This window comes from Stenella coeruleoalba (assembly GCF_951394435.1).
Source record: "Stenella coeruleoalba genome assembly, chromosome: 8".
Lineage (NCBI taxonomy): Eukaryota > Metazoa > Chordata > Mammalia > Artiodactyla > Delphinidae > Stenella > Stenella coeruleoalba.
The window spans coordinates 44887018-44912037 of NC_137154.1; the positions used below are offsets into that span (position 1 = coordinate 44887018).

Genomic DNA, 25020 nt, shown 5'->3' on the forward strand with positions numbered 1-25020 from the left:
CTGCACCCCTTGCAGCTGTACCGGCACCCTCGCGCTCCCTCCTGTCTCAGGCCACTCTCCCCCTGCTGCTGCTTGTAGCCACAGCTCCCTCTACCTGCTGGGCCATCACTTCCACCCCCTGCCCTGCCCTCTGCCTGGCAAACTCCTACGCAAAGTCACCTCAGTCCTGGCCTCTCCCTGAAAGACACCCCGGTCACACACCTATCACACTAACAGTAACAGGCTGGGAGCTGCTTGTGGACAAGAAGTCCTCTCATTAGGCATCAAAGGCCCCACGCTTGGCACTGATCCCACGCTCACTGTATATTAGTCACACGGAATAAAATGGCAAAGCGGAAGTCCGTGATCATTTAACCTGCACGTCGGCCCCGACTGCGGCCCCTGCAGGCTCTCCACTCTAGGGGAAGGCCAGAGAGGGGGGCACATCGGATGCTATTCCTTAAATACGCCCCATGCAGAAGGAAGCAGGGCCACAAACTCCCAAGTCCAAAGAGGCCTTAATAGCTTTTCTCGATCCATGATAAATTTAATACGTTCTCTACTGTAAAAGTAGGCTGGTCTCCACTCTCATAACCACTTAATAGGCCATGCCCTATTTCTCAAGGAGGAGGGCACGTTCCAACAGATACACAACATGGACAAAGGTTTCCACCATGTCACACCAAGTACCACCTGAGGCGTGGCCTGCCGCACGGAAGGCAACTGGCCAGTCTTCCCTCTGTACATAGGAAGGCTACGCAGGGGGCCGAGCCCGGACGGGCTAGGGCACCGGCTCTGAACACCGGCTCACGCACCTTTCTCACGTTATAGAAGTCTCGGTGAGGGTTGCTCTTCAACTCTTTGAACTCGGCCATTTCATTTAGCATCTCGTGAAGGCTGAACTTGGATTCCAGAAAGTTCAGTCGCCGGTGACAATACGTTTTCCTGCAGATTGGGAAGGGGGAGAAACCACAGTTGAGGAGAAGGCACAGCAAGCTCTCTAGTTTCGAGACCTCCAGTGTCTGCGGCGACCGACCCCTGGGCGGAGGGTCAGGACGGAGCAGGGAGGGGTACGGAGGGGCCCGCTTTCTGCAGACCCAGCTGAAGTGTGGAACCACAGCCATGTGAGTCGATGGGGGCAGTAGAGAGCTGACTGCAACCTCACACGGGTTCCTTAACTTCTAGCCTTACAGGCTTAGGCAATTCATCCCAAGCTGCTGCCTCTCATGAACAGATATGGAGCCAGCAATGCCCAAGACTGAAACGAGGGTTAAACTGGCTTATGTGTGTGAAGGGCCCAACTCAGCAGAGTGGACACTCAAGGAAGATCTCCCTCCTTCAGCCCTTCCGTCTTTCCTTCCTCCCATCTATCCTCAGCCACCTTTCACTCCTTGAAAAGAGTGAAAAAGTGAAAAAGATTGATAATACAGTCAAACCTTAAGGTGTGACCTGCCCACCTTGGCAGCAGAGAACCACCCTGTGACCAAATGACATCCCCCAAACCCTGAGACCTGAAGACTTCTCAACGCTGAGGCTTCAGGATGAGGGGAGGATGTTCTGCATCATGGGCCACTAGAAACGTAGGGGTTACCATCTCTGCAAGGACTGATGTCCCCACCGGCTGGCAAAGGCCACTGCAGGTGGGAGCACTCCCTATTCTCAGCCAACTGCCAGGTGCCTGTGCCCACAGCCACGCGGAACCTTCAATCACAAGCCAGGCCACCCTGCTTCCCTGTGGCCCCCAAACACACACAGCTCCTCTGGCGCCCCGTCACTGAGACGTGCGTGAAGAGCAGCCGCCGGCCCCGCACCAGCACCATCAGCTGGATGAGCCCCAGAGCCAAGCACGGGACAGTCTGGGTCGGACGGGATTCCCAAGGCCATATCACCCAGTCCCTTCCCCAGCGGGACTCGCCCTGACGACAGCCACTGCTCACACACGTGGGGAGCAGTCCCATCCCCCAGGCTTCCCCTCAAAGCTCCTGCTCTTCCTGGCTGAGGCAAGCTCCCGGGAACTACCCTTTCCCCTCCCGGCTCTTACGTCTGCCCTCAGATCACCGAGGACCAAGACCCACTCTGTCCATCCCTTCGGGGCCCACCCTCCCACCTCAGACACGGCATCACCCCATTTCCAGCGAACCCCAAAAGGCAGGGCAAGAGATAAGTCCCTCAGCCGTGACCAGCTTCCTCCCCCTCCCCCGGACCCCCAGTCCTGGCTTGGTATTCACAGCACAGCCGCTGTCAGAGGGGCTCAGGGCCCGGGCAGGCTGAGCCTCCACTGCTGATTCGCTTAAGTGCTCACCAAGAAGCGAGGGCCCAGGAAGACAGCTCCCTGCCGGGTTAGCTCGAGCCAAGCCTACAGGCGACACGGGGGTCGTGGCTAAGTTCCCAGGCTCCCTGCACTCTCCCCTCCAGAAACACAGAAAAGTCAACAGAGGAAGCAACAGTCTTCATCACTCCCCCACCTGCAGTAACGCCCTAGGCTGGTAACTCTCTGCAAGGCTGCCGTCCTGCCTGGGGGGAGGAGTGACCGCCATTTTAAGGTGCACAGGTGGCCAGCGGCAAGCAGATGCCCCACACCTGCGCGTGCAGAAGGGACAGGTAGTAGCGACTTTAATATGCCAGCCTGTGAAGGAAGACTGTGGCAGAAACCCACAAAGCACTGGGGAAAGGGGAAACCTTTCTGGGGGTGGTTTAGCTGAGGAGAAGCCCACAGCAAGAGGCCTCTCCCGGTCCCTTCCTACAGGATAGCACCCCTGCAAAGAGAGGCAGACTCGGGGGGCTTACGTGGGGCCATGGGTGATGAGAGCCAGGATGTGGCTCATGTCCACCGTGTAGGTCTCCAGGTCCGGGTAGGGCAGGCTGTGGGGCTCCTGGCATTCCAGCATCTTTGTGTTATCGTACACGTAGAGGATGCCCCCCTGCATGCGGACCAGGAAGCCCAGGTTTCGGGGAGCATCATCCAGGCAGTAAGGGTCTTCCTGGGGCAGTGGGGGAGGGTGGAAGTCTGCAAAACAGGATTGAGTGATGGCCAAGTGCCCTTCACCTCAGGAGCTCACAGGGGCTCAAAAGTCGCATTCCGGGCTTCCCTGGTGGTGCAGTGGTTGAGAGTCCGCCTGCCGATGCAGGGGACACAGGTTCGTGACCCGGTCCGGGAAGATCCCACATGCCGCGGAGCGGCTGGGCCCGTGAGCCATGGCCACTGAGCCTGCGTGTCCAGAGCCTGTGCTCCGCAGCGGGAGAGGCCACAACAGTGAGAGGCCCGCGTAACGCAAAAAAAAAAAAAAGTCACGTTCCCACCGAGGCCTGCCCTGCTTGTCTGATCTAAAACCTAACCACTCCCACTGCCCCCGACATCTCATATCCCCTTCCCTGCTTTATTTTGTCTCCTCAGCACTTGCCACTATGTAAAGTAATTTCTCTTCTTTATCTTGGGCAGTATATGTTCATTTTGTTCACTGCTGTGTCCCCATTCCCTAGCACGGGCCCTGGCACGCGGCTGGCCCTTCACTGCTTTAACTGAAACGAGCTTCAGCCTCCTGGGAACTTCAGGGACACGAGGCTTATGAAAAAGGGCAGCTGTGTCTTCCCCTAATAAGAGAACAGACAGAAGCTGGCACTGCCCGGTGGGAATAACCGTCCCTGCCCTTCCACATCTTCCTGAGCCCAGGGAGGCTAAGGGGCTAGAAGCCATCCCCTCCACAAATAAGCACAGAATAGGGAACGCGTCCCCCCCAGAGACAGAGCTGTCTGTCCCTACGGCTGCAGGCTGTTAGCCCACAGGAGCCAGAAAAGGCCTCTTGGCTATTTCCCAGCTACGACTTGGAGCAAACGACGTTACCTCCTGAACCTGTCTGCTCACCTGAGGATGACACCCTGCCTTAATGGGCTGTTGTGAGGGCTGCGCTAGCAGGTAGAGGAAAATGCTTTGTAAACAGTAATACATCGTAAGGCATTATTCTCATTGCTCTCATAGTGGGTTTTCCTGGCTCTCGATAAGCTCTGTTCTGGCCAAGGAACAGGTTATGCCGAGCGGCAGTAGAACTGGGGGCTTCAGCTCTGCACATCAGCCAACCCCGCACAGGGTCCAGCTGCCTGGCTGCCACCCCAGGCAGGAGGAAACCCTGGAATCTTCATCAATGGAAGGAATGAAGGCGGAGTAGCTGCCTGGGCAACCCCCATCAGTGCTTGGAACAGACTGCCCTAGAGCAGATGTGAGGCATCACGGGGGCGGGGAACTGATGCCCCCCACACACACTTCAGGCACGGCCACAGGCCAGCTCAGGAGTCCCTGATGTGTGCCAGTGCCTGTGAGACACACGCAGTCCAAAGGCCTGGGGGGACCACTGCCTCCACGTCACCACACTCACACCCGGGCCCCCGGGGACTCTGTTCTGTATAAAGTACACCTTCAACAGTCAGTCCTGCCTGCCCTTGCCAACACTGGAGCAGGTGGGATCAACTTCCCTCAGACAGACAGGGAAACGGGTTTGGGAGGGCTGAGACTTACCCAGGGCCCCAGGTAGTCACAGATGCCCAAAGTCGAGGTCTCAGAGCTTCAAGGAAAGCAAGAGACAGGAGACATCTTGGCACCAACTCCCCCCCGAGGGGGCAGCCAGGGTCCTGGGTGCTGGCACAAGACCACCAGGCCCTCATCCGATCCCCCACCACCAACCTTCAAGATCAAGGTTTCCTGTTGTCTTCATTCATATTAGTTAACTTGCAGCCTCTACTGCTCCTGGGTCTTTCACAGGCCAAACAGACTCCACCAGAAACCATCCTGCCTTCTCTGATCCCTCCTTCCCCAAACTCCACAGCATCAACGTGACTCCTATTCACCAATCACTCCCCAGATGCCAGAACTGCACTAACCACTTCACGTGCGTTCTCTCGTTTCATCCTCACAACTGGCCCAAGAGATAGATATTATTAGTATTCCCATTTTACAGACTGAGAAACTGAGGTTTGGAGAAATACCTTCCTTGCCCAAGACAGTGGTGGAGCTTAGATCGGAATGCAGGTGTGTTGGATTCCAGAGCCAACTTCCCTGCCCTGGGAACACACCCTCTCTACTTACCCACACGCCACCCACCTCACCACCAATTTGGCATTTACTGTCTGATTGTGTTTAAATATCCAGCATGAGGCTGCCTGTCTCCCTGGAGGACCCCCAAGATCAGGGACTGTTTTCACCCCCTCCCCTGCTTTGTCTCTCTCAACTTGTACAGCTCAACCAAGGGCAAGGCACACAGTGCACGTGGAATCAATCCTTGGGGAAACCAGCAAAAAAAATCAGTGTAGGAGAAGCCAACACCAGGGCTCTGCCCTTAAAACACCATCTGGGGGAGATACATCCAACCAGTAAAACCTCCTGACCAACCCTCGGGCCATGCCCTGCTTGAAAGCCCACCTGCAGCCACAGCGCCGTACCTGGGAGGCCCTCTTCCAGAGGTGCAGCGTCTGCCCGCCAGTGACCCAGGTACTGGGCCGTGGTGCGTGGGAAGCGGTGGTAGGCGAGCCGGGCGTACTTCTCCCGGATCACCAGGGCCTTGGCCAGGCTCTTGGCGGCCTGTTCATAGTCCTCCACGGTGATCTGCAGAAAAGGGTTCACACAGCAGGCCTGAGACCACTGACCTAGCAAGACCTGCCGCAAGGTTAGCCCTTGACCAGCAGCAGGCAACTTGGGTTTGGGGAGCATTCCCACCACTGTGGGCCCAGTGGTTCCCTGTGCTTGAACGGTTTGTACAAATACCATGGTTAATGCCGGACACCCAAGTTCCTTCTGGGAGTCTGGACCCGAGGGATGTGCTCTGCAGATGTGTGGCCACAGCCCCAGTGAAAACCGTGGCTGCTGAGTCTCGAAGGATCCTCCGTGGTAGATGACACTTCACACGTGCTGTCACAATTCAATGCTGAATGGATTAAGTGCGTTCGGTGACTCCACTGGGTGGGGCTGCTGGGAAGCTTGCTGCTGGCCTCTTCCAGACTCTGCCCCACGTACCTCTTCCCTTTGCTGACTTTGCTCTGCAGTCTTTCCCTGTAATAAATCCTAGTCCTGAGTACAGCTCTGCGCTGAGTCCTAGGAGTCCTCCTGGCAAATCACTGAACCCAGCAGGGGTCTTGGGGGTCCCCTAACACAGGAGGAGATTTGGGGCTGTTGGAGAGCGTCAGGTACCCCAGCCTGCACACTGCAGGCCAGCCTCAGTGCGGCTGATTCAACCACAAGCCAGCTGCTGCTGCCCCCGGCCCAAGAAGAGGCACAGCCTGGACCGTATCCCCGATCAGGGTTAGCATCATCATTTTCAGTTGAGAAAATACATGGTTTCTTCGGAGGTAAAGATAAAAACTTCTGTGTGCTCAGTCTGCTGCTTTGCCAACCCCAGGCTTCTGATTCACCTGGTAATCACCCCCGTTCACCCCGTCAACAAGCACTTGTGTGTTATGGGACAGACCCTTTTCGTAGATTTCATTTTGGTCCTCACTGCAACCCATTTTACAGCTGGGGAAACAGAGACCCAGAGAGGATAAGTCACAGGAAGTCACGAAGTCAAACTTCAGACCCTGATCTGACCGAGTCCCAAAGCCCAAGTATGCTCTGCTTTCCCAGAGCTGCCTCACGCTCAGAGATAAATGAGATAAATTCCCACCTTCCAGAGGGCTCGTTAATCTTTGTCTCTTGGGAAGGACAGGTGTGGAAGAAATCTGAACGTGCTGGGGGAGACAGTCATTCATAAGAGAGGATATGAGATGCAGCAGAGGGAGGTACAAGAGGGAGCACAGAGCCGGAAGGCTGGGGCCTGGACCGTGACCCCTCTGCTTTAGTAAAAAAAAAAATCATTTTTAGCTTTGAAATGTTGTAAACATACAGACAAGCACTGAAGATAATATGACAGACACCCATGTATCTACCTTCCAGAGCTAACAATTTTAATATTTTTTATTGTTGTTTCAGATGTCTTATATGTTTACATAAATAAATCACCTCAGATAACAGCTAAAACTCTGCCCTCCTCCACCCACTCCATCCTCAGAGGAAGGAAGTTGGTATACATCTTTCCCATGCACGTTTTTACACTTTTTTTTTTTCCTTGCTTCTTGTTAAGGAAGGAGCTTCTCCTTTCCTGACTCCAGGTGTCCCCATGAGGGGGTGTTAATTCCATTTTACACTTTCTGATGGCTTAGGAGAGCAACAGGAATAGGTGAGCGGACAACACCGTAGACACAAATATGTCCCTGCCAACAATAAAGCCAAATACTGTCTGCAGGACTGAGGGACTCAGCAGGGCAAGGGGCTCAGGCCACGGCTGGAGGTATCAGAGACGTGCTCAGAGTCCCAGCAGACCAGCCAACCTGTAAGCACTGCAGGCCTCATGCCTGGCGGCTGACCCACTGGGGGCCAAGGCGACCTGCAAGGTCAGTCTGCCTCTCATAGACTGGTGGCTCTCTGGGGACCACTCACCAGTTCAGGGGCTCAATGCCCTACAATGTGCCAAGCAGGAGACTGACTGAAAGGAGCTAGTTAATGCACCAGGCCAACGTCCTCCCCCCCGTTCAGCTGGCTGTCAGCCCACCTCTAGTCTCCCCTTCCACTGTTCTGCCCACATGCCAGAGGCTGGGTGGACACCACGGACTCCTGGTCAGGATACTGTATCTCCAGGCAAGGCCTGTGTCGTTTCCAATACAACCAAAATTCCCGTGCATAGAAAGGAATTTAAATAAAGTATGGTTCATCCACACAGTGGAATACTATGCACTTGTAAAACAGAAATAACAAGGAAGTTCTTGATGTATTGATATGGCATTATCTCCAAGATGTACTGTTACATGAAAAACCCAGGCTCAGTATAATGTATAGTAACCACCATTTGTGTAAAAATAAATAAATCAACTACACGGGCATAGTAAACTGTAGGTACACAGGCCATCTATGTGAGAACACACCAGAAACCAAAACCAAGGATTGCCTCTGAGGAGGGGAATCGGGTGGCTAGAGGACTGATATAATTTTTGTACCTTTTAAATTTTAAGCCATGTGCAAGGATTTTCTATTGCTCAAAAAATAAATTTTTTTAAGCTAGAAGAAAACGTATAGAAGGGTAATAAGTCACTTTGCTTTCTCAGATACACTATATATTCTAAAACTACTGTTAAAAAAGAAGAGAGACAGAATAACAAGGCCAACTGAGGGTAGTAGGTTGAGGGCCAGGGAGATGGAACCAAACCTGGCACTAAGTGATACTTCTCTTCAAGAAACAAGCAATAAAAAGGCATCATCCAACCAGGTGAGAGGAGCACATTTGCAGTGACTGAGCTAACCGACTTGGTGCAAACCAAGCTTGTTTACTTTCTTGTCGAGACCTGCTCGTCCTGCCTGGCTGGTCTAGCCTGTATTTAAGGACATGAGTCCAAGCACAGAGGAGGAGCTGATTCAGCAATAACTGATTTCGCACAAACCAATCAACACCAGGACTTAATCCATTCAACATCTGGGAACACTAAAGAGCCCAAGCTGGAACTGTCCCCAATGGGCTACAGGGACAGAGGGCAGTGTTTCTGGGCCCACAGCACATATGGAACCTACGGGCCACACGGTGTACCAACCTGCAGCCCTAGGCCCTCCTCACAGGGAGAGCAGCGCCCTAGACACACACCCGCTACGTCGCCTAGAAACCTCCTTCTCTCCAGGCTCCTGTGCCTCCTGCCTGCCACCTCCCAGACACCCACAGACCAGGCCAGGCTTCAGGGCTGGACGTGACCCCACGGGACCCCAGCTTTGGCACAAGGTATATACAACACTCACAGAGCCCCCGCAGAGACGCCTTACCCCAGCACAGTAGTCTCCGCTGATGGTGACCCGCTGGTACTCAGGCATGGCATAGGGCGCAGGTGCGGGCTGGGGAGGGGCTCCGGGGAGCACAGGAGCTGCTGCAGACACGGCTGGGCAGGCTGTCGGGGGGCCCTTCCAATCTTGCTGCGTCGGCATTTGCAGAGACAGGGACTGGGACCGAATCATCTTAAAACTTTTCTTTCTAAAAGTCGAGGACAAGGAAAAGTGAAAGAAAGCAGCGAACTGGGGCGAGTGATGAAGAGTCTCTGTTGTGGACATGGCAGGAGAATTTGGCAGGAGAATTTGGCTCTGATTAATCAGCGGTGCTGGTCCTACCGTGAAGAAGTTTCTAATCGTTCGTGGCGTCCTCTCACACTCGTCTCTCTGCATGCAATATCCCAGACACCCCTCCCTGCGGCCACTAAGAACTGCTGTGGCCTGCGCTTGCAGGGCGCGTGGAACATGCAAGTAGGCAAATGTCTCAGGAGACAGAGGGCAGACCACCCTGCAGGGGTCTAACACCAAGGGCAAGTGAGGTGAGCACGATGTCGAATCAACCACCATGCTGTCTTCAGATAAGCCAGACTCTGGGTCCCAGCATATGAACAGTCTCAATCACAGTGCACTTCACAAAGTTAATAGTTTGGGGCATTGGAGCCAGAAGAGATCATGACAGTCAAGCAGTCCCACCTCCTGTTTTCATAAAGGAAGAGTCAGGGGACCAGAGATGGGAAATGGCTTATACGAAGTCACGGCAAGGTGCAGCTAGCCCTTAGCTTCCCACCTCCCTGGTACCCTGTCACCCCAGCTGCTCCCTCCTCTAGCCTGGCACGTGCCCTCCTGGCCGCTGCTGGGGCAGGCACAGGTCTGTAGCTTTGTTATGGGAAAGGGACCAATCAGCATCAATTTCAGGTCTCTCTGGACCTGTCACCTTGGCACCAAAAGACGATTTCACAAACTCTTGGGGAAGTAAGAACAAGGTTGGTTTAAAACGCCACAAGCTCATGCTTATTTGCAATGCTGATTTGTGAACCCTCACCTTCCTCATTAACTAATCAGTAATGTTTCAAATGACACCACCCCAAGTCCTAGGATCTCCAGGCATAGAGTTAAGCAGCAGGGAGGTGAGGCCATCAGCACTCCCCTCTCCCACGTCTCTCCCCTGCACTGCCACCCAGTGATGTCCAATGCCAGCAACCAGCTGACTACTTGCCCTCCTGTGTCACAGGGCCCAGCAGCCTCCTGGGTACTATCCCAGCACAACCAGGGCCTACAGCCACCAGCGAAGGACTCAGTGACAACCGTGACCCACCAGAGCCCCTGGAACCCCTCCTTTTCTCCAGGCCCCCGCGACACCTACAGGGTGTGGAGAAATCAGCTGATCTCCAAACCGACCTTATGACTCACCCAGAGGCAGCTGTCTTCCTCCTGGCTCTTGGCCGGGTCTCTTCTCACAGACCCACAGCTGATTTTTCAGGAACCACCAGTCTTTCCCTGCCCTGTCTATACACCCACTGCTTGTCATGGCTCTCTGGTCCTTATCTGCCCACATGTGTTATCTCCTCTTTGGGGAAAAGACTGTTTAGACCTGGAAAGTGGAGGCGGGCGGCCCTTTTTCAGAAGTCTGTCTTTGCCCTGACCCCAACCCTACATAACAGATGCACTGAGTTGTTCAGGAAACCCAGGCTGGACTCCAGAAACCTCCAGCCTAGGCTTTCCCCAGCCCACCATCCATCCATCACACGGAGCTGAGTCAAGCATCCCGTTCCAAGGAAGATCCCAACTCACGTCTGTCAATCATTCCTCAGAGGCAGACTCACCTTGAGCAATGAGGTTCCCACTTTGGCATCGTTTGGATGTTCGCACCTAGAGGAAGAGCCGTTACTTTGGGCTCCCTCTCCTGTTCTGACAGGGTCAGCCAGACCCTGGGAGACTCTGGCTTCTGTGTCACCCACACACCTGCCAGGTCACTGTTTTTATCTCTATGCCAACTATACCCCTGCAGGCCTCAGCCAATGCCGCCTGATGACCAGTCCTGCTAAGGAAAAGCAAGGTGACATCTAAGGTGAGAAACAGGTAAGTTTAAAAAAAAAAAAAAAAACCACAATCAGAAAGCTGTCTGAGCCAAAGCCCACCAGACTTGTGCAAGGAACGTCCATATTCCTCTGCCCCAGGGAGGAAGCCAGGACCCATCCATTATGGCTCCAACCTTGGTTTCAGGTGAGCCCCAGACTGTCACACGTGAACATGGGCTGGGAGCTCGGACTCCACAGGGATAAGGGACAGGTTTAACAACAGATGGGGCAGCTCCTTAGGGCCCACACGCCATGGGCCAGGGCTTGGAATAACCAGAGCTAACCACTAAAGCTCGTCTCTAAGAAAACCGGAAAAGCTAAATGGAGCCCAAGGAGAGGGCCCACTTGCTGGCTCGCAGCTCTGTAGGTGAAACGTCGGCGTGGGCTCGGCTGGGCTCTATGTCCGGGGTATTGAAAGGCCACACCCAGGCTGGCCACACTGGGCTCTTAGCTGGAGACCCTGGGAAAGAATCCACTTCCAAGCTCACGCAGGTGGTTGGCAGAATTCATCTCCATGTGGGCCTAGACTGAGGCCCAGGCTCCTCGCTGGCTATTGGGCAGGGGTCGCCCTCTGACGTTTGTATGTAGCGCCCTCCATCCTCAAAGCCCGGCACAGCGCCTGGCTCTGGCGGGAAGGCTCCACATGAGCATTTAGGTTCCAGAATGTCAGGGAGCAGCCAGAGACAAAGAGGAAGCTGCAGAGAGGGTTCCTCCTCCGAACGATTCACATCTGAGTATTTGCATAACGGTGCCTCTACTGAACAGCGAGGCTGAGAGATAAAGCTGGGGGGGGGCACAGCTCCAGAGGATGCTGGGACATCTGACAGGCAGTCTAGGAACCAAGCTGTCCTCTGGCAGAAAAGAAGCCAGTGGGCAGCAAGGAGCTACGGTCCAGCTTTTCCCTCCATTTCATTCAGAAGCTGGCAATTATACCCTGGGGAGCAGCCCCCAGTGTCATTCCAGTGTCTTCTCGTGGAAGCAAGGACCCCAGCCCTGACTGGAGATGGGACAGCCTCGTGGTTAAAGTGTGGGGTCCTACCTTCGAAAGACGTGGATTTGAGTCTCTGCCCTGTCACTTACTGGCAATGTGTCCTAATCAGCAAAATCGAGATAAGAATATCCACTTGATAAGCTTCATGTGGGGCTTAAAGAAAGAAAGTAAACTGCACAGGGCAGCACTTAGCCCACAGGAAGCAGTAGCTGCTGTTGCTGCCCATCTCTGCCGCAGGAAGCTGGACAAATAGTTAACATCTCCGTGGGGCTTCCTGTGATCCAGGCACTGCCCCAAGCCTTTTGCGTATGTTAATTCCCTCATTCCTCACAACACCCCAAGAAAGTAGCTCTTTACCATATCTACTTTACAGATGATGAAAAACTGGGGCACAGAAAGGTTTCCTAATGGGCCCAAGGTCACAGAGCGTACCAGGGAGTGGTAGAACACAGTGGCCCAGAGAGCCGTGGCCACCCCGAGGTAGCATCTGTGGCGGCAGTGGAGAAACAGGATGTCTTTCTTCTGCCACACGTCATCCACTGCTCACCAGCACAGGCCAAGTCCTGGGCTGGATCCCGGGGATCCGGTGGGAGCCAGATAAAGTTCTCAAGGAGCTTCCAGTCAAAAGGGGCAGACAGGGCTTCCCTGGTGGCGCAGTGGTTGAGAGTCCGCCTGCCGATGCAGGGGACACGGGTTTGTGCCCCGGTCTGGGGAGATCCCACATGCCGCGGAGCGGCTGGGCCCGTGAGCCATGGCCGCTGAGCCTGCGCTCCGCAACAGGAGAGGCCACAACAGTGAGACGCCCGCATACCGCAAAAAAAAAAAAAGGGGGCAGACAGATGCAAACCAAGACCATCACAACCTAACAAGTAGGGAAGGAGCAAAATTTCTGGAGATGAGCTTGCAGAGGAATTTCTGGAAACCACGGAGCATCGTTTAGACTTAGAGTAAGAAGGCTTCTATTTTGCCATTAGCCTGGGCATCGATAAGAAGAGAAGACTCTCTTTTGAAGACGTCAGGCCCAGTGTCGCTCTGTAATGGAAACTGGCCTCAGAAACCTATTTCTAGTAATACGAAATGCCAGGACTCCTTCTCATTATTAAGGGTCCAAAATGCTCAATTCTTAAGACACAGAACGCCGGCAGACCATTCAGTTCATGAAGTTAGCCCTCTGTTCAGTCAGTGTAGTGTGGACCAGGGTCTCCCCCATCAGCCTCTTCTTTACCCTCCAGGGATGACCTGTCCCCACCTCACTCAGCACAAGGCTGGCACTCAGAGCTGGCCAATGGCACCAACGACCCCTTCACTTCACAGCCCTCGGAGGAAGGAAAACACTTAGTTTTTGGATGATGAACCTCTGTTCTTGCCTTCATACAAGTACTTGCCATTTTACTACTTTCCAAAACAAGTTAAGGAAATACTGAAATTCTGTCCTATCAAGAAAGGAAAGGACTTGCCTTTTAAAATAAGGCGGTACCTTAGGACGGACCTGATGGTGGACTAGGTTGCAGAGAAAGCCCAAGTTCTACGACGTTAGCTGTTGGGGTCTGCAGTACGCCAGCCAGCCAGGCACCCAGCTACGGCCCTGCCAGACACGTTCTCAAAGCTTTTTATTCTTTAATTCTGCTCTCCCAGGTGAAATACGCTAAAAGGGTGAGGGCTTCCCAATGCACTTGGACAAAGATCCAAACTATCGGGTTGGATAAAAAGTTTATTCGGGTTTTTCCGTAACATCTCACAGACAAACCTGAACAAACTTTTTAGCCAGCCCGATACTTACCAGGGAGCACAGACCAACCTGATCTGGGCCCTGCCTACCCCTCCAGCCGGAGGTCATGGCTCTTCCCCCTTAACCACACCTCTGCCCAACATGGGCCTCCTTGAAGATCCCTGAGGGCCTCTGTCCCGGCTGCTCCACCTGTAAGACTCTCACCCAGCTCTACCCAGAGCTGGCTCCTTTATGCCCTTGCATCAGCTACAACGTCACCTCCTAGGAAAGACCTTCCCGAAGAACCCAGTCTGCAAAAGGACTCTCCCTCTCCATGCGTCAGCTGGCTGCTGGCTAGGTTTGGCCAGTGGCAACCGGTGGGGAAAACTGGAACATGCCAGAAGGATTAAAGCCAGGTATCCCTGCCTCCATCTCTGCCTTGGGAGGCATCTCTGCAGCTGCTGCCTCTCCCCCTAGGCTACATTTTCCACTGACAAGGCCACCACAGTTCCAACTTCTCTACCCCAGGCTCCAGCAACACCACCTCTCTCCACTGTCTCTCTGCCTGGGGTAGTGGCTGCTTCCTGCTGTGTCTAATCTCCGGGCTGCCTCTCTCCCCACTGCTTGCCTCCTCGGTTCTCTACCCCCTGTAACCAATTCCCCGCATGAAAATCCTATTTCCATTACTCAAGTAGTTTCTGCTTTTCTGGTTAGACCCTGACTAACACAGCACTTATCATAACTTGTCATTTTTCAATTGAGTGGTCCAGTCACTTAATTACTGTCTAGGCTGACTGTAAGCTCTACAGAGCAGGGACTATACCTATCTTGTTCACTAATGCATCCCCAGTGCCCAGCACAGCACCTGGCAAACAGTGAGCTGAGTTAATTAACAGTGCAAAGTACATATACATTGTTAATTAGCAATGAAAAGAAGTAGAACATGTTTCCCAAGAAATCCTCGAGTTTTCAGAAAGAAAATGGAAATGTCATTTGGAAACGGTGTGTACTTGTGCACATGATTTGTTATTAAAACATCAGGAGAGAAAGTGGTTTTTGATCTTTTCAACCAAACAAAGGCACCAAGACACACTTCAGTGAATAAGCAGTGAGTTCAATAGTCTTGGTTAAGAAATAAACTCAGTTCCCAGGACAGCCAAGTTCACACAAAGCGTCTCATCCAGGACACACGCCCACAGCCCGCCTGGGTCTGAACAGCCCCACCCAAGTCAGGGGGACAAACCTTTTCGCAGTCTCCACAGACTTCTGCTCCGCCAGCTCCTTCTGCAGCTCCCTCTCCTTGGCCTCCTTCTGCCCGATGGGGCAGTCCTCGGGGACGGTGAAGAGGGACAGGACATCTTTGCTGTCCTCTTCTCGGAGCACTTTAGCGAACACCTTCTCGGCCAGGAGCCGGACTTGCTCGTCCACCTCGGAGATGTTCAGCTTGGGGAACTGGCGCGGCATCTCGACTGGCAGAAAAAGAACCAGCGTGAGCCTATAAGAATTACTGGACCACCTGAGTCACTGGTGAGTGGCAGGAGAAGACACCGAAACAAGGGCCAGGTGCCCCGGTGCTTGTGGTCAGCTGTCTACTTAGGAACTCCCCAGACCAAACCCTGCAGGCCAATTTTTAAAACTAGCTCCATAAGTGACTGGATGTGAAGGGCGTAGGTCCAGTTACATCTCACGAGAACGCAAACGTTCAGAAGTGAAAGAATGAACTGTCCAACCAAGTCTACTTCTGTTGTCCTGAACCCAGGGAATCCTTAGCGCGTGGGCGGCCCCGTCCTTCCCGCCTTGGTTTCCATGACAGAGCAGGAAGAGGAGAGTTCAGAAGCCCCTTCCTGCAGGCTATGAGGAGGCCGTGCCACGTACTACAACGTCCAGACTTGCTTCCCACTGCACATAGGGGAAGACCAAAGACCTAAGGGGTTAATGATTAGCATGAGGTCCCAGGAGATCCACAGCTACACTCCTCACCACATAAAATGAGGCCTTTTGCTGAAATGAAATCATAATTCCACCATCTCCCAAACCCTCTGGAACTTCTAACAAGACAGCAAATAAAATAAAGGTTTGGGGACAGGGAGACTCTTTACCTCTCACAACCCCACTGAAAACTCACTTCCTCAAAGAAGCTTGCCCTTATCCTCCTCTGCACACTGGGCTCCTGTCAGTAGCTGGTCTAAATCGCCTGGTTGGCTCCTTTCTTTGCTGTCTTTCTGCCTGTCTTTCAACACTTACATAGCCCATAGTAAGTACACTCTGCGAAGCCCTGTACATTCACGAGCTCAGTTTATTCCCATTTTACAGATGAGAGAAGGAAGGCACAGAGAGCTAACTTGCCCAGGGTCACACCTCTCATAAGTGGGCAGAGACCTGAGCTGTTCTCAGTCTCTGGCTCGCCTGTCCCTTTCCTCTCTAAGCCTCTGCTGAGGGATTTGAATGCGGGCACCTGGCTCCTGCATCTGTCCTCTAAACCACTACGCTGTGCTGCTTCTCTCTGTCTATTTGGGGGTCAGGACAAGTGTCCACACTGTCCCTCACACTTATGGAACAGACCAATACGGCCTCCTCTCCACAAGCCACCTTCACCAGGAGCGGCTCTGGAAGAGGCGTTTCCTGTCCATCCAGTTTCTTTAAGGAGGGTTTTGAAGAGAGACGTGGCTTTGTCAGCCCGACAGAGGAGGACGAAGGTGAGACAGGGCCCAGTTGCTGCCTGGCAGGGAGAGGAAGCAATTACAAGGGAGGAGGGACTCACTGAACAACCCTGGGGCAGTCATTCTCTCGCCTCACAGTGTTCTCACCTGTGAGATAAGGGGATTAGACTAAGTGATCTCCAAGGCCCTCTCAGTTCTAGGTACCAGGGAGGTTTCTGGTGCCTGGGGAGCCTTGCTGCTCTGGTCTTCTCTGCGGTACATGGGTCTAATTCATGACACAGACAGGAGTGAAGCAAGCAGGCTGGTAACGGACAGGCACAGTACCCCTGTGGGCCCCTAGACTGTAAAACCAATTTCCTCCTTCCCCCCCACCCGGCCCCCAGGGCCAGGCCTTTCCTGGGCCTCCTTCACCCTCAGGGGCTTGAGTGGGAGGGAGCTGGGAGGTGAGAGGCAGCCCAGCACGCAACTGCTGGTCCGTGGCAGCAGAGACCAGGACTGCAAAGGCCTATCCTGCAGAGATGAACAGCTGACTGTGGAGATTTCCACATCCTGATAGCAGAGAGAAGGGGAAGCTGGAAACTATCAGAGCAGAGGCCAGAGAAGGTGACAGAAGAAAGAAATGGAGAGAAAGACAAACAGCTAAGACCCGGGAGGAGCTGTTAGGGGAGAGCAAAGCTGGGCCCCCAGCCCTCAACTCTAAGGCCCCGGGCAAGTGCAGCATTCCAAAACCTCACATCGCATCTCAGAAGCAGACCTCCAAAGGGCCCCAGGCAAGAGGCAGCAAATGCCATAAACCATTCAAGCATCTGACAGAGTAAACCCACTTCTAGAAATTGCTTCTAAGAAAAGAATCTGAAGGAAGGAAAAAGCACAAACATGTTTACCTTCACTCTTTATATAAATAGCTTTAAAATGTCCAAATGAGAGCATACTCGCTTGAAAAAAAAATTAAGCAACCAAAATTATAACTATGAGGACAGTGCAATCACATAAAAAATACCTTGTGAGGACTTCCCTGGTGGCGCAGTGCTTAAGAATCCACCAATCTCAACAAACAGGAACGTTTTCATAGCACCATGACCCCTCCAGAAAGGGAGCACAGTGCCTCTTAAATCCCCTCCTTATACAAATGATGCTGTTTCTTGCTCTTGCCAGACTCCCACAGTTAGAACCCATGACACAGACCTGAGCCTGGCACTGGAGTCTCCATGGCCGATTCTGAGGATGCCACCCAGGTGACGCACTTGGGCCAAGGGCTGCGTGCTGCCGGGGAGGCTGAGCTGAGTCCGTGTAAGTGCAGCTAGCTCGCTTCTGTCTGCTGCTGGGGTGGGAGGTCTCTGCTTTGCATATCGGTGAGCACCCCTCAGTAAGAGCAGGAAAAGTCTGGGCTGGAAATTCTTCCGTGAATATGAAATGGAAGCGGAAAATTTCCAAGAGTCCTACGGGGCCCAGGTAATGCTAGTTATCATGGCTGCTGTGTCCGGAATGCAGCGTCCTGGCCCGGTTCACAGCCCTCTTCAGAGCAGGAAACTAAAGCAACTGCTGTCCAATGCAATAGTGCATTCAGCCTTCCTGACAAACCGCAGACGATAAGCCACAGCCTCCCTCTAACGTCCAGACCCCTCCTGAAAGCCGCGCACTAACCGCGATACCATCACCCGTGCTGCTTCCGTTTTGAACCCCGCCTCGGGCTTGGCCTGGGACCCGGTTCATCTTACCAAGGGAAGTCGTCTATACACACAGAGCCTGCCCTGGTCTCCTCAGAGGGCCCCCCAAACAGTCCTGAGGGCACCCCAGGGCTGGCGGGGGGAGCTCCGGGCCAGTTGCTAATATGAGCCTCTCCCCACCCCCTCTAAAAGAGGGAAGGGCCAGGAACTGGAAAGGACAGAGACTCAGGGGGAGGGGACACCTCAGCGCAGGAGCAGGCAAGGATGAAAAGACGGGCATGCCCTGTCTCATTCCTTCCCTTCTTCCCTGAAAAGAGCTGCACATCACAGGTGACAGGGCAGCCTGACCAGCTCTGCCGGAGCGCACGTGCCTGCCCACCCCTCCACACCCAGGGAAGAGGCGCCTCCCGCCTGACCCACCCAAGCCCACCTGCCCCAGCCTCCCCTTCTTACTGCCGCTCCCGGCTCCCATGTGGGCCTCCAGCTCGGAGGAGCCTCCTGAGCGCCGGCTGGACGCGGCCACCCAGCCACCACAGCTGCCGCTCTCCCTGCCTCAAGGGACCCGCAGAGCAGTCAGGGTGGATCACAGCAGCATCACAGGTCGCAAAGCTCCACTCTTCATCCGTCGTTTAGGAGAAGGATGGTCCTCTGTGGGGAAGCTCACAACAGACACACAGCTTCCCCGTGACTCAGACCAACAGCGTGGGTCTGGGAAATAACCATGAGCAAAAGGGCTATTTCTGTGGTGCTGTCGAAATCCTGGGGAGAAGCGCCCAGAAAGGATGGGGCCAGTTGTTTACCGGGAGGCTGGCTCCAGCCCTGACCTGGGCCTGAGTCACCTCCTCACGTCCAATCATGAGGTTGTGCCTTCCTGAGCCCACATAATAACTCCTGTGCGTACAGAGCAGGATTACAGGGTTGACACACGATCCTCAGGCCGCTGCCGGGCTTTAGCTACCAAGAGATTATGAACCCCCCGTCCTCACAGCTGTTTCATAAACAGTGCAACCAGCAGGCTACAAGCAACCTAGAGGGAGGGTAATGTGTATTCATTAAATAATTAAATGACCTTAAAACGGAAAAAAAAAAAAAAAAAAAAAAGAAATCCGAGCCCTTAGTACTATCCTGCCAGAGGGAGGAGAGGCAAACGATTCCTTCTGCTAGTGTGTTTGGGGGGCGAGGTTGGGGGCGGGTAGGACGGGGCTGCCATGGGAGCATCCTAGCCCATGCATCTGAGAACCGACTTAGACCCAGCACATCCAAGGAATCTTATTCTGCACCTTTAACCAGACCGTGGATACCCTTGGTCTAAACAAGCATTTTCCAAAGTGTAGTGTGTACAACATAAAAATGTCAGAAGGCTGGGACAGGACTGCATACCACAGTCTTTATGGGGATTCACACGCAATTCCTACTAGTAGGTCCTAAACATCTGAGAAGTCCTCCAGTCAAGAAAGCTGCTTAACTTTCTTTAACCCAACACACTTATTTGACCCTCCCACCACTGCCACCATAGGGAAAAACACCCATTAATATCCTGGGCATAGGCTTTGGAAAATGCCTTCCACTTTGAGCCTTCATTTTCCAACCTAGAGAAAGCTGCCTTCCTGGGCCCCAGTGACCAGTGTGAGATCTGCTCCATCATGTCCATCATGTCCAGTGGGCAGCAGACCCACTAAGATGACACAGGTTGGGACAATGGCCAAGGGCCCCGCTGTAGGGATACAAGACCCTCCAGAGCAGTTTAGGAGGAAACTGTGGCTCTGTTTTGGGAGGGCAACCTTTGCTCAGGACCTAACAATTCCACCTTGAGCCTAACCTGTCTCTGCTCCCCGTGGCCCAGAAGTCCCCCTGGATGGAGGAACACTGGTCCCAAACGCAAAGCCTTTTCCCTTTTGAAGGAACGTTAAGACAATCTGTGATACTACTGAATGGAAGAAAATATTGCTAATGATATAACCGATAAGGGGCTAATATCCAAAATATCAATATAAACAGCTTATAAACTCAACATCAAAAACACAAACCACCTGATTAAAAAACGGCCAGAAGACCTGAATAGACATTTTTACAAAGAAGACATACAGATGGCCAACAGGCACATGAAAAGATGCTCAGTATCATTAATCAGAGAAATGCAAATTAAAATCACAATGAGAGGGCTTCCCTGGTGGCGCAGTTGTTGAGAGTCAGCCTGACGATGCAGGGGACACGGGTTCGTGCCCCGGTCCAGGAAGATCCCACATGCCGTGGAGCCGCTGGGCCCGTAAGCCATGGCTGCTGAGCCTGCACGTCCAGAGCCTGTGCTCTGCAACGGGAGAGGCCACAACAGTGAGAGGCCCGCGTACCGCCAAAAAAAAAAAAAAAAAAAAAACAGGACTTCCCTGGTGGCACCGTGGTTAAGAATCCGCTTGCCAATGCAGGGGACACGGGTTCGAGCCCTGGTCCGGGAAGATCCCACATGCTGCGGAGCAACTAAGCCCGTGTGCCATAACTACTGAGCCTGCACTCTAGAGCCCACGAGCCACAACTACTGAAGCCCGCGCGCCTAGAGCCCATGCTCCGCAACCAGCGAAGCCACCGCAATGAGAAGCCCGCGCACTGCAAGTAAGACCCAAGACAGCCAAAAATAAAATATAAAAAAATTAAAAACAAACAAACAAAAAAAATCACAATGAGATATCACCTCACACCTGTCAGAACAGCTGTCATCAAAAAGACCACCACAAATAATAAATGCTGGCGAGGATGTGGAGAAAAGGGAACCCTCGTACACTGTTGGTGGGAATGTAAATTTGTGCAGCCACTGTGGAAAACGGTATGGCGGTTTCTCATAAAGCTAAACACAGAACTACCATATGACCCAGCAATTCCACTCCTGGGTACGTATCTGAAAAAATGAAAACACTAATTTGAAAAGATACATGCACCCCAACGTTCACAGCAGCATTATTTACAATTGCCAAGATATGGAAGCAACCCAAGTGTCCATCAACAGATGAATGGATAGAGAAGATGTGGCACATATATACAATGGAATACTACTCAGCCATAAGAAAAAATGAAATTTTGCCATTTGCAACAACATGGATGGACTTGGAGGGTATTATGCTAAGTGAAATAAGTCAGAAAAAGACAAATACTGTATATTATTTATATGTGGAATCTAAAAAATACGAATGAATATAACAAAAAGGAAACAGACTCACAGATATATAGGACAAACTAGTGGATACCAGTAGGGAGAGGGAAGTGGGAGGGGCAAGATAGGGGTAGGGGATTTAGAGGTACAAACTATTATGTATAAAATAAATAAGCTACAAGGACATATGGTACAACACAGGGAATACAGCCAATAACTTATAATAACTATAAATGGAGTATAACCTTTAAAAATTATGAATCACTATATTGCATACCTGTAACATATAATATTATACATCAACTATATCTCAATTTTTTTAAATAGACTTAAAAAAAAAAAGACAATCTATGATAACCAGACCCAGGCCTGCACCTCCCTCCCAGGAGACCAGACTGCATTCACTTTTTTTTTTCATTGCCATGAGATAAAGACCTACAATATTTATTAGGTTCAAGGACATAAAGTTATTGTGCCAAATCAGACTGCATTCACTGTTATCACTTAAGTGTCCCTTACAAAACCCCAACAAACAGGAAAGGCTGGAATCAAATTATGACTCATCCAAAAAGATACGACTCTCCCCTCCCCAAAAGGATGCTGTGGGGTTGCCTATAGGGGCCCATCTTCCTTCTCATTTCTGAGGTGTGCATGACTCAGAGAGGCGTTGGGCAAAGGGGCTTTGCCCACTATATATCACCTCCATGACAGACCTCGCCCACCTCATTCACTATTGTATCCTCATGCCTGGAATATAGCAGGTATCAAGAAATACTTGTTGAATGAATGAACGCATAACGTAATGAATGAGTCAATGAGCTAAGTGGTGCATCTATCTATGCCAGTGTCAAGAGTCAGCTCGGTGTGTGGTTAAGAATATGGATTCAAGCCAGACTACCCAGGTTGGACTCCTGTCCCACCACTAAGTTGCATGACCTTGGGCAGGTTACTAATTTCTCTGGCTCAGTTGTATTCCCTCTAAAATGGGGATAATAACAGTGCCAACCTCATAGGTTGCCATGACAATTAAATTAGTTAGCATGTGTGAAGTGCATAGAATAGTACCTGGCACAGAATATGTGCTTTATAAATGTTATCTCGACTCATTATCATCCTGATACCAGGTACGAGAAAGTCCAGCTGGGAAAATGAACATGACCTTTCATGTAGACACCGAATCCTTTCACTCAACATTATTTACTGAACACTATTATGTGACAAGTACTCTCTCAACCCCTATTTGGGTGCAAGGAGAAGGCAACCATGTTCAAATGTGAAACCCTATCAGGAAAAAGAGCCTTCTCCTCTATGAGTGATACTTCTTGCTGACTTTGCATGGCCAGCACCCCAGCCTTGAGCCCATCCTCTTGGGCCCTAGCCCCTCCTAGATCAGAGCCCAAAGCCATGACCTCCTGTCCTAGATATGCAGCAGCACACAGAAGAAATAAAGGATTAATATTTGGGGGGAAGAACCAGGGAGGCCAATGAGTAGCTTTCGGGGAGAGAAGATCTTCTCCCTGCTTAACCCTAAGGCTACATTTTATCTGCCCATGATATTTTCAAAACCAGGGATTGATTTCAAAGCCATTTGAAGAGTGATTCACCTAGTATGAGGACAAGGAAAACAGGCCTCATCTCTCCAAGAGCTTCCTGACCTTGCTGAGAGCCCTACTGAGGCTCTCCAAAGAGCCGAGGTTGGGCTGAGGGTGGGGCTCAGAGGTCCCAGAGTCTCCCAGCAAACCACCCACGTAAGTCTCATGATTCTTAGTGCAGCCCCGAACCGGCATCTTCAGAGTAAGCCGGTCCCTCAGAGCTGCCACCAGAGTTGCAGCCAGGTCAGGCTAACTACTCCAAACCTGCTAACACTCCAGAAGGTGAGTGCCGACAGGGGCTCTGTCTGCCTGGCCCTACGGCTTGACTACCACTCAACACTGATGCTTCACAGCCAGGGGAGGAATTTCTCCCATGAGGGTTCCAGCTGCAGCCAACTCCCCCCTAAAGATGGCCAAATGTTGGTCACCACATCCAGGGGGATAGCCAACAAGGGCTCGGGACCATGCTGAAATTCCTCCTAGTGCTTCCAGCTGTCTTCACTCAGCTCCTTTGCTAATTTGTCATGACCAAGCTTCCAGCCACATACAAGGACCCAACAGTTAGTGTAAGTGACACTCTAGTTAGCAAGTGTCTCCTGCTCCAGGGCCTCTCAAAACTCACCCCAGAGGCCTCTGCCAGCCAAGGCAAGCAGTTCCACTGGCAAAGCAGCTACCAGGAAGTTCAAGGGCACAAAGCAGACTGCCAGATGCAGTACACCTACCTCCCTTGCCAGGAACGAGCCAAAGAGGTAAGGATGAAGGCCTCCAGTGACCCCATCACTCTGCCATCCTGCCCATCCCCCTGCCTCCAGGTGGAAATCCTCAGCCCTCGGTATCTGGCCAGTCCTCAAGCACTAGAAAGTGGTCCGGGCTCTTAAGCGGCGGCAAGTCCCGGGTCCCATGATTTCTCTAAACCTTTCGAATCCAATGTCGGTCGCCAGGGAGCTGAGGTATGGCGGGCTCACCTGAGGCCTCTGGAGCCCAGGCCACCGCAGGAACTGGGACAGGAGCACAGTCCAGGGCCCAGGCAGCGGATGAGCCCGGGATCGGAGCCGCCGCCTTAGCGGGCAGGGAAGCCCAGGGCCAAGATTCCGACCCGGGGGCGCTCCGACCCCCACTGTGGGCCGCCGGGGGCCGCGAGCCGTGGGTTCAAGGTCAGTAGCGCAGCGTCGCGCGCACTCACGGGCTTCAGGGGACAGGGTCATGCAGTGGGCCGAAGGGGGCGGCTCGCAGTCTGGAGAGCAGGTGGCGGCGCGGGTCAGGGCGAACAGCGAGCACCGCAGAAGGGCTGCCCCGCCCTGCCGCCGACCCGCGGAGCCCGGGCCGGGCCTCGCCCCACGGCGGGCGCTGGGCGGGAGCCGGCGGTGCGCCCCGCGGCAGGGACAAGGGCCGGCGGTCCCGGGGCGCGGTGCTGCGCCGCGCCAGCCCGGAGCTCCCGGGCCGCCGGGCGGGAGGAAAAGGGCCGCTTCCGCAGGGGAGAACCCCGGGGGTCTCGCGCCGCCCCAGCCGGTGACCTACCTGGGCGCGGAGCAGAGGAGAGGCGAGGAGCCAGCGGCAGAGGGGCGCGGGCCGAGCCGCCGCCGCGGAGGTCTGCCCTGTCCGCCGCCCGCCCACCCGGCCGGGCCGCTGCTACCTGAAGCGCAGGGCCGCGCGGCCAACAGGAAAGGAAACTTGAGAGAGCCCGGGGCGCGGCGGCCTCCGCCCTGTCCCTCGGCCGGAAAAGCGCCCGCCGCAGCCGGGGGTCAGGTCCAGCCCGGCTCGCCTCCACGGTCACCCCCGGGCCCCAAAGCGTTCCTCACGATGTTCGGATCTTCCCAGACCTCCTCCCCTGCCGGGACTTGTCCCAAGGAGAGATTCTGGGGTCAGCGCCCCCAAACAGGTGACTTACTCCCTGGAGCTGAACTGACACACTCTCTCCTCCAACCCTGTGCTCTGGCTTACACACCCGCCCCTCTAAGTCCGGATTGACCTCTAGTTGCCAAAGCCAGTGGGTGCTTTATAGCCTCCCCTAGTCGCTTCTCCCCAGCCTTTGAACCTGCTGAGCACACCTTCCCTCCTGCAACCCCCTTGGAGTACAGTTTCCGGAGTCGGCACCTGCAACCACCACCCCTCTCTCTCTCCAGATTTTCTACACACCTTAATGACTGCAGCTTCTCAGCCTCCAGGGCCTGGCTTTTCATTGTGGTGGTGTTCTCTGGGGTTCCACTGCTCGGCTGCCTGCCCCTTCTGGGGATCTCACCCACTCCCATGTTAAAACCTCCTGCCTGCTAATGACTCTGGAACCTCCCCTCCAGCCCAGAATGGTCCAGAGCTGCAGATGGCATATCCAACCAACTGGACACATCTCCACTAGAGGTTCCTAGACCGGAGGAAACGTGT

At 53.3% G+C, this 25020-nt stretch overlaps 1 protein-coding gene across 1 annotated transcript in view; it reads right to left on the bottom strand.

Moving 5' to 3' along the window:
- AMPD3 (adenosine monophosphate deaminase 3) overlaps positions 1 to 24499 on the bottom strand; it is a 42274-nt gene extending 17775 nt beyond the window's left edge. Inside the window, exons 1-6 of the mRNA XM_079928272.1 lie at positions 24160 to 24499; positions 14824 to 15049; positions 8804 to 9008; positions 5410 to 5572; positions 2767 to 2986; positions 795 to 924 (exon numbers count right to left, since the gene is read on the bottom strand). Of these exons, the coding sequence (XP_079784398.1) occupies positions 795 to 924; positions 2767 to 2986; positions 5410 to 5572; positions 8804 to 9008; positions 14824 to 15044 (939 nt within the window). The 5' untranslated portion in view covers positions 15045 to 15049; positions 24160 to 24499. The remainder of the gene's footprint in view (positions 1 to 794; positions 925 to 2766; positions 2987 to 5409; positions 5573 to 8803; positions 9009 to 14823; positions 15050 to 24159) is intronic.
- Positions 24500 to 25020: the final 521 nt, after the last annotated feature.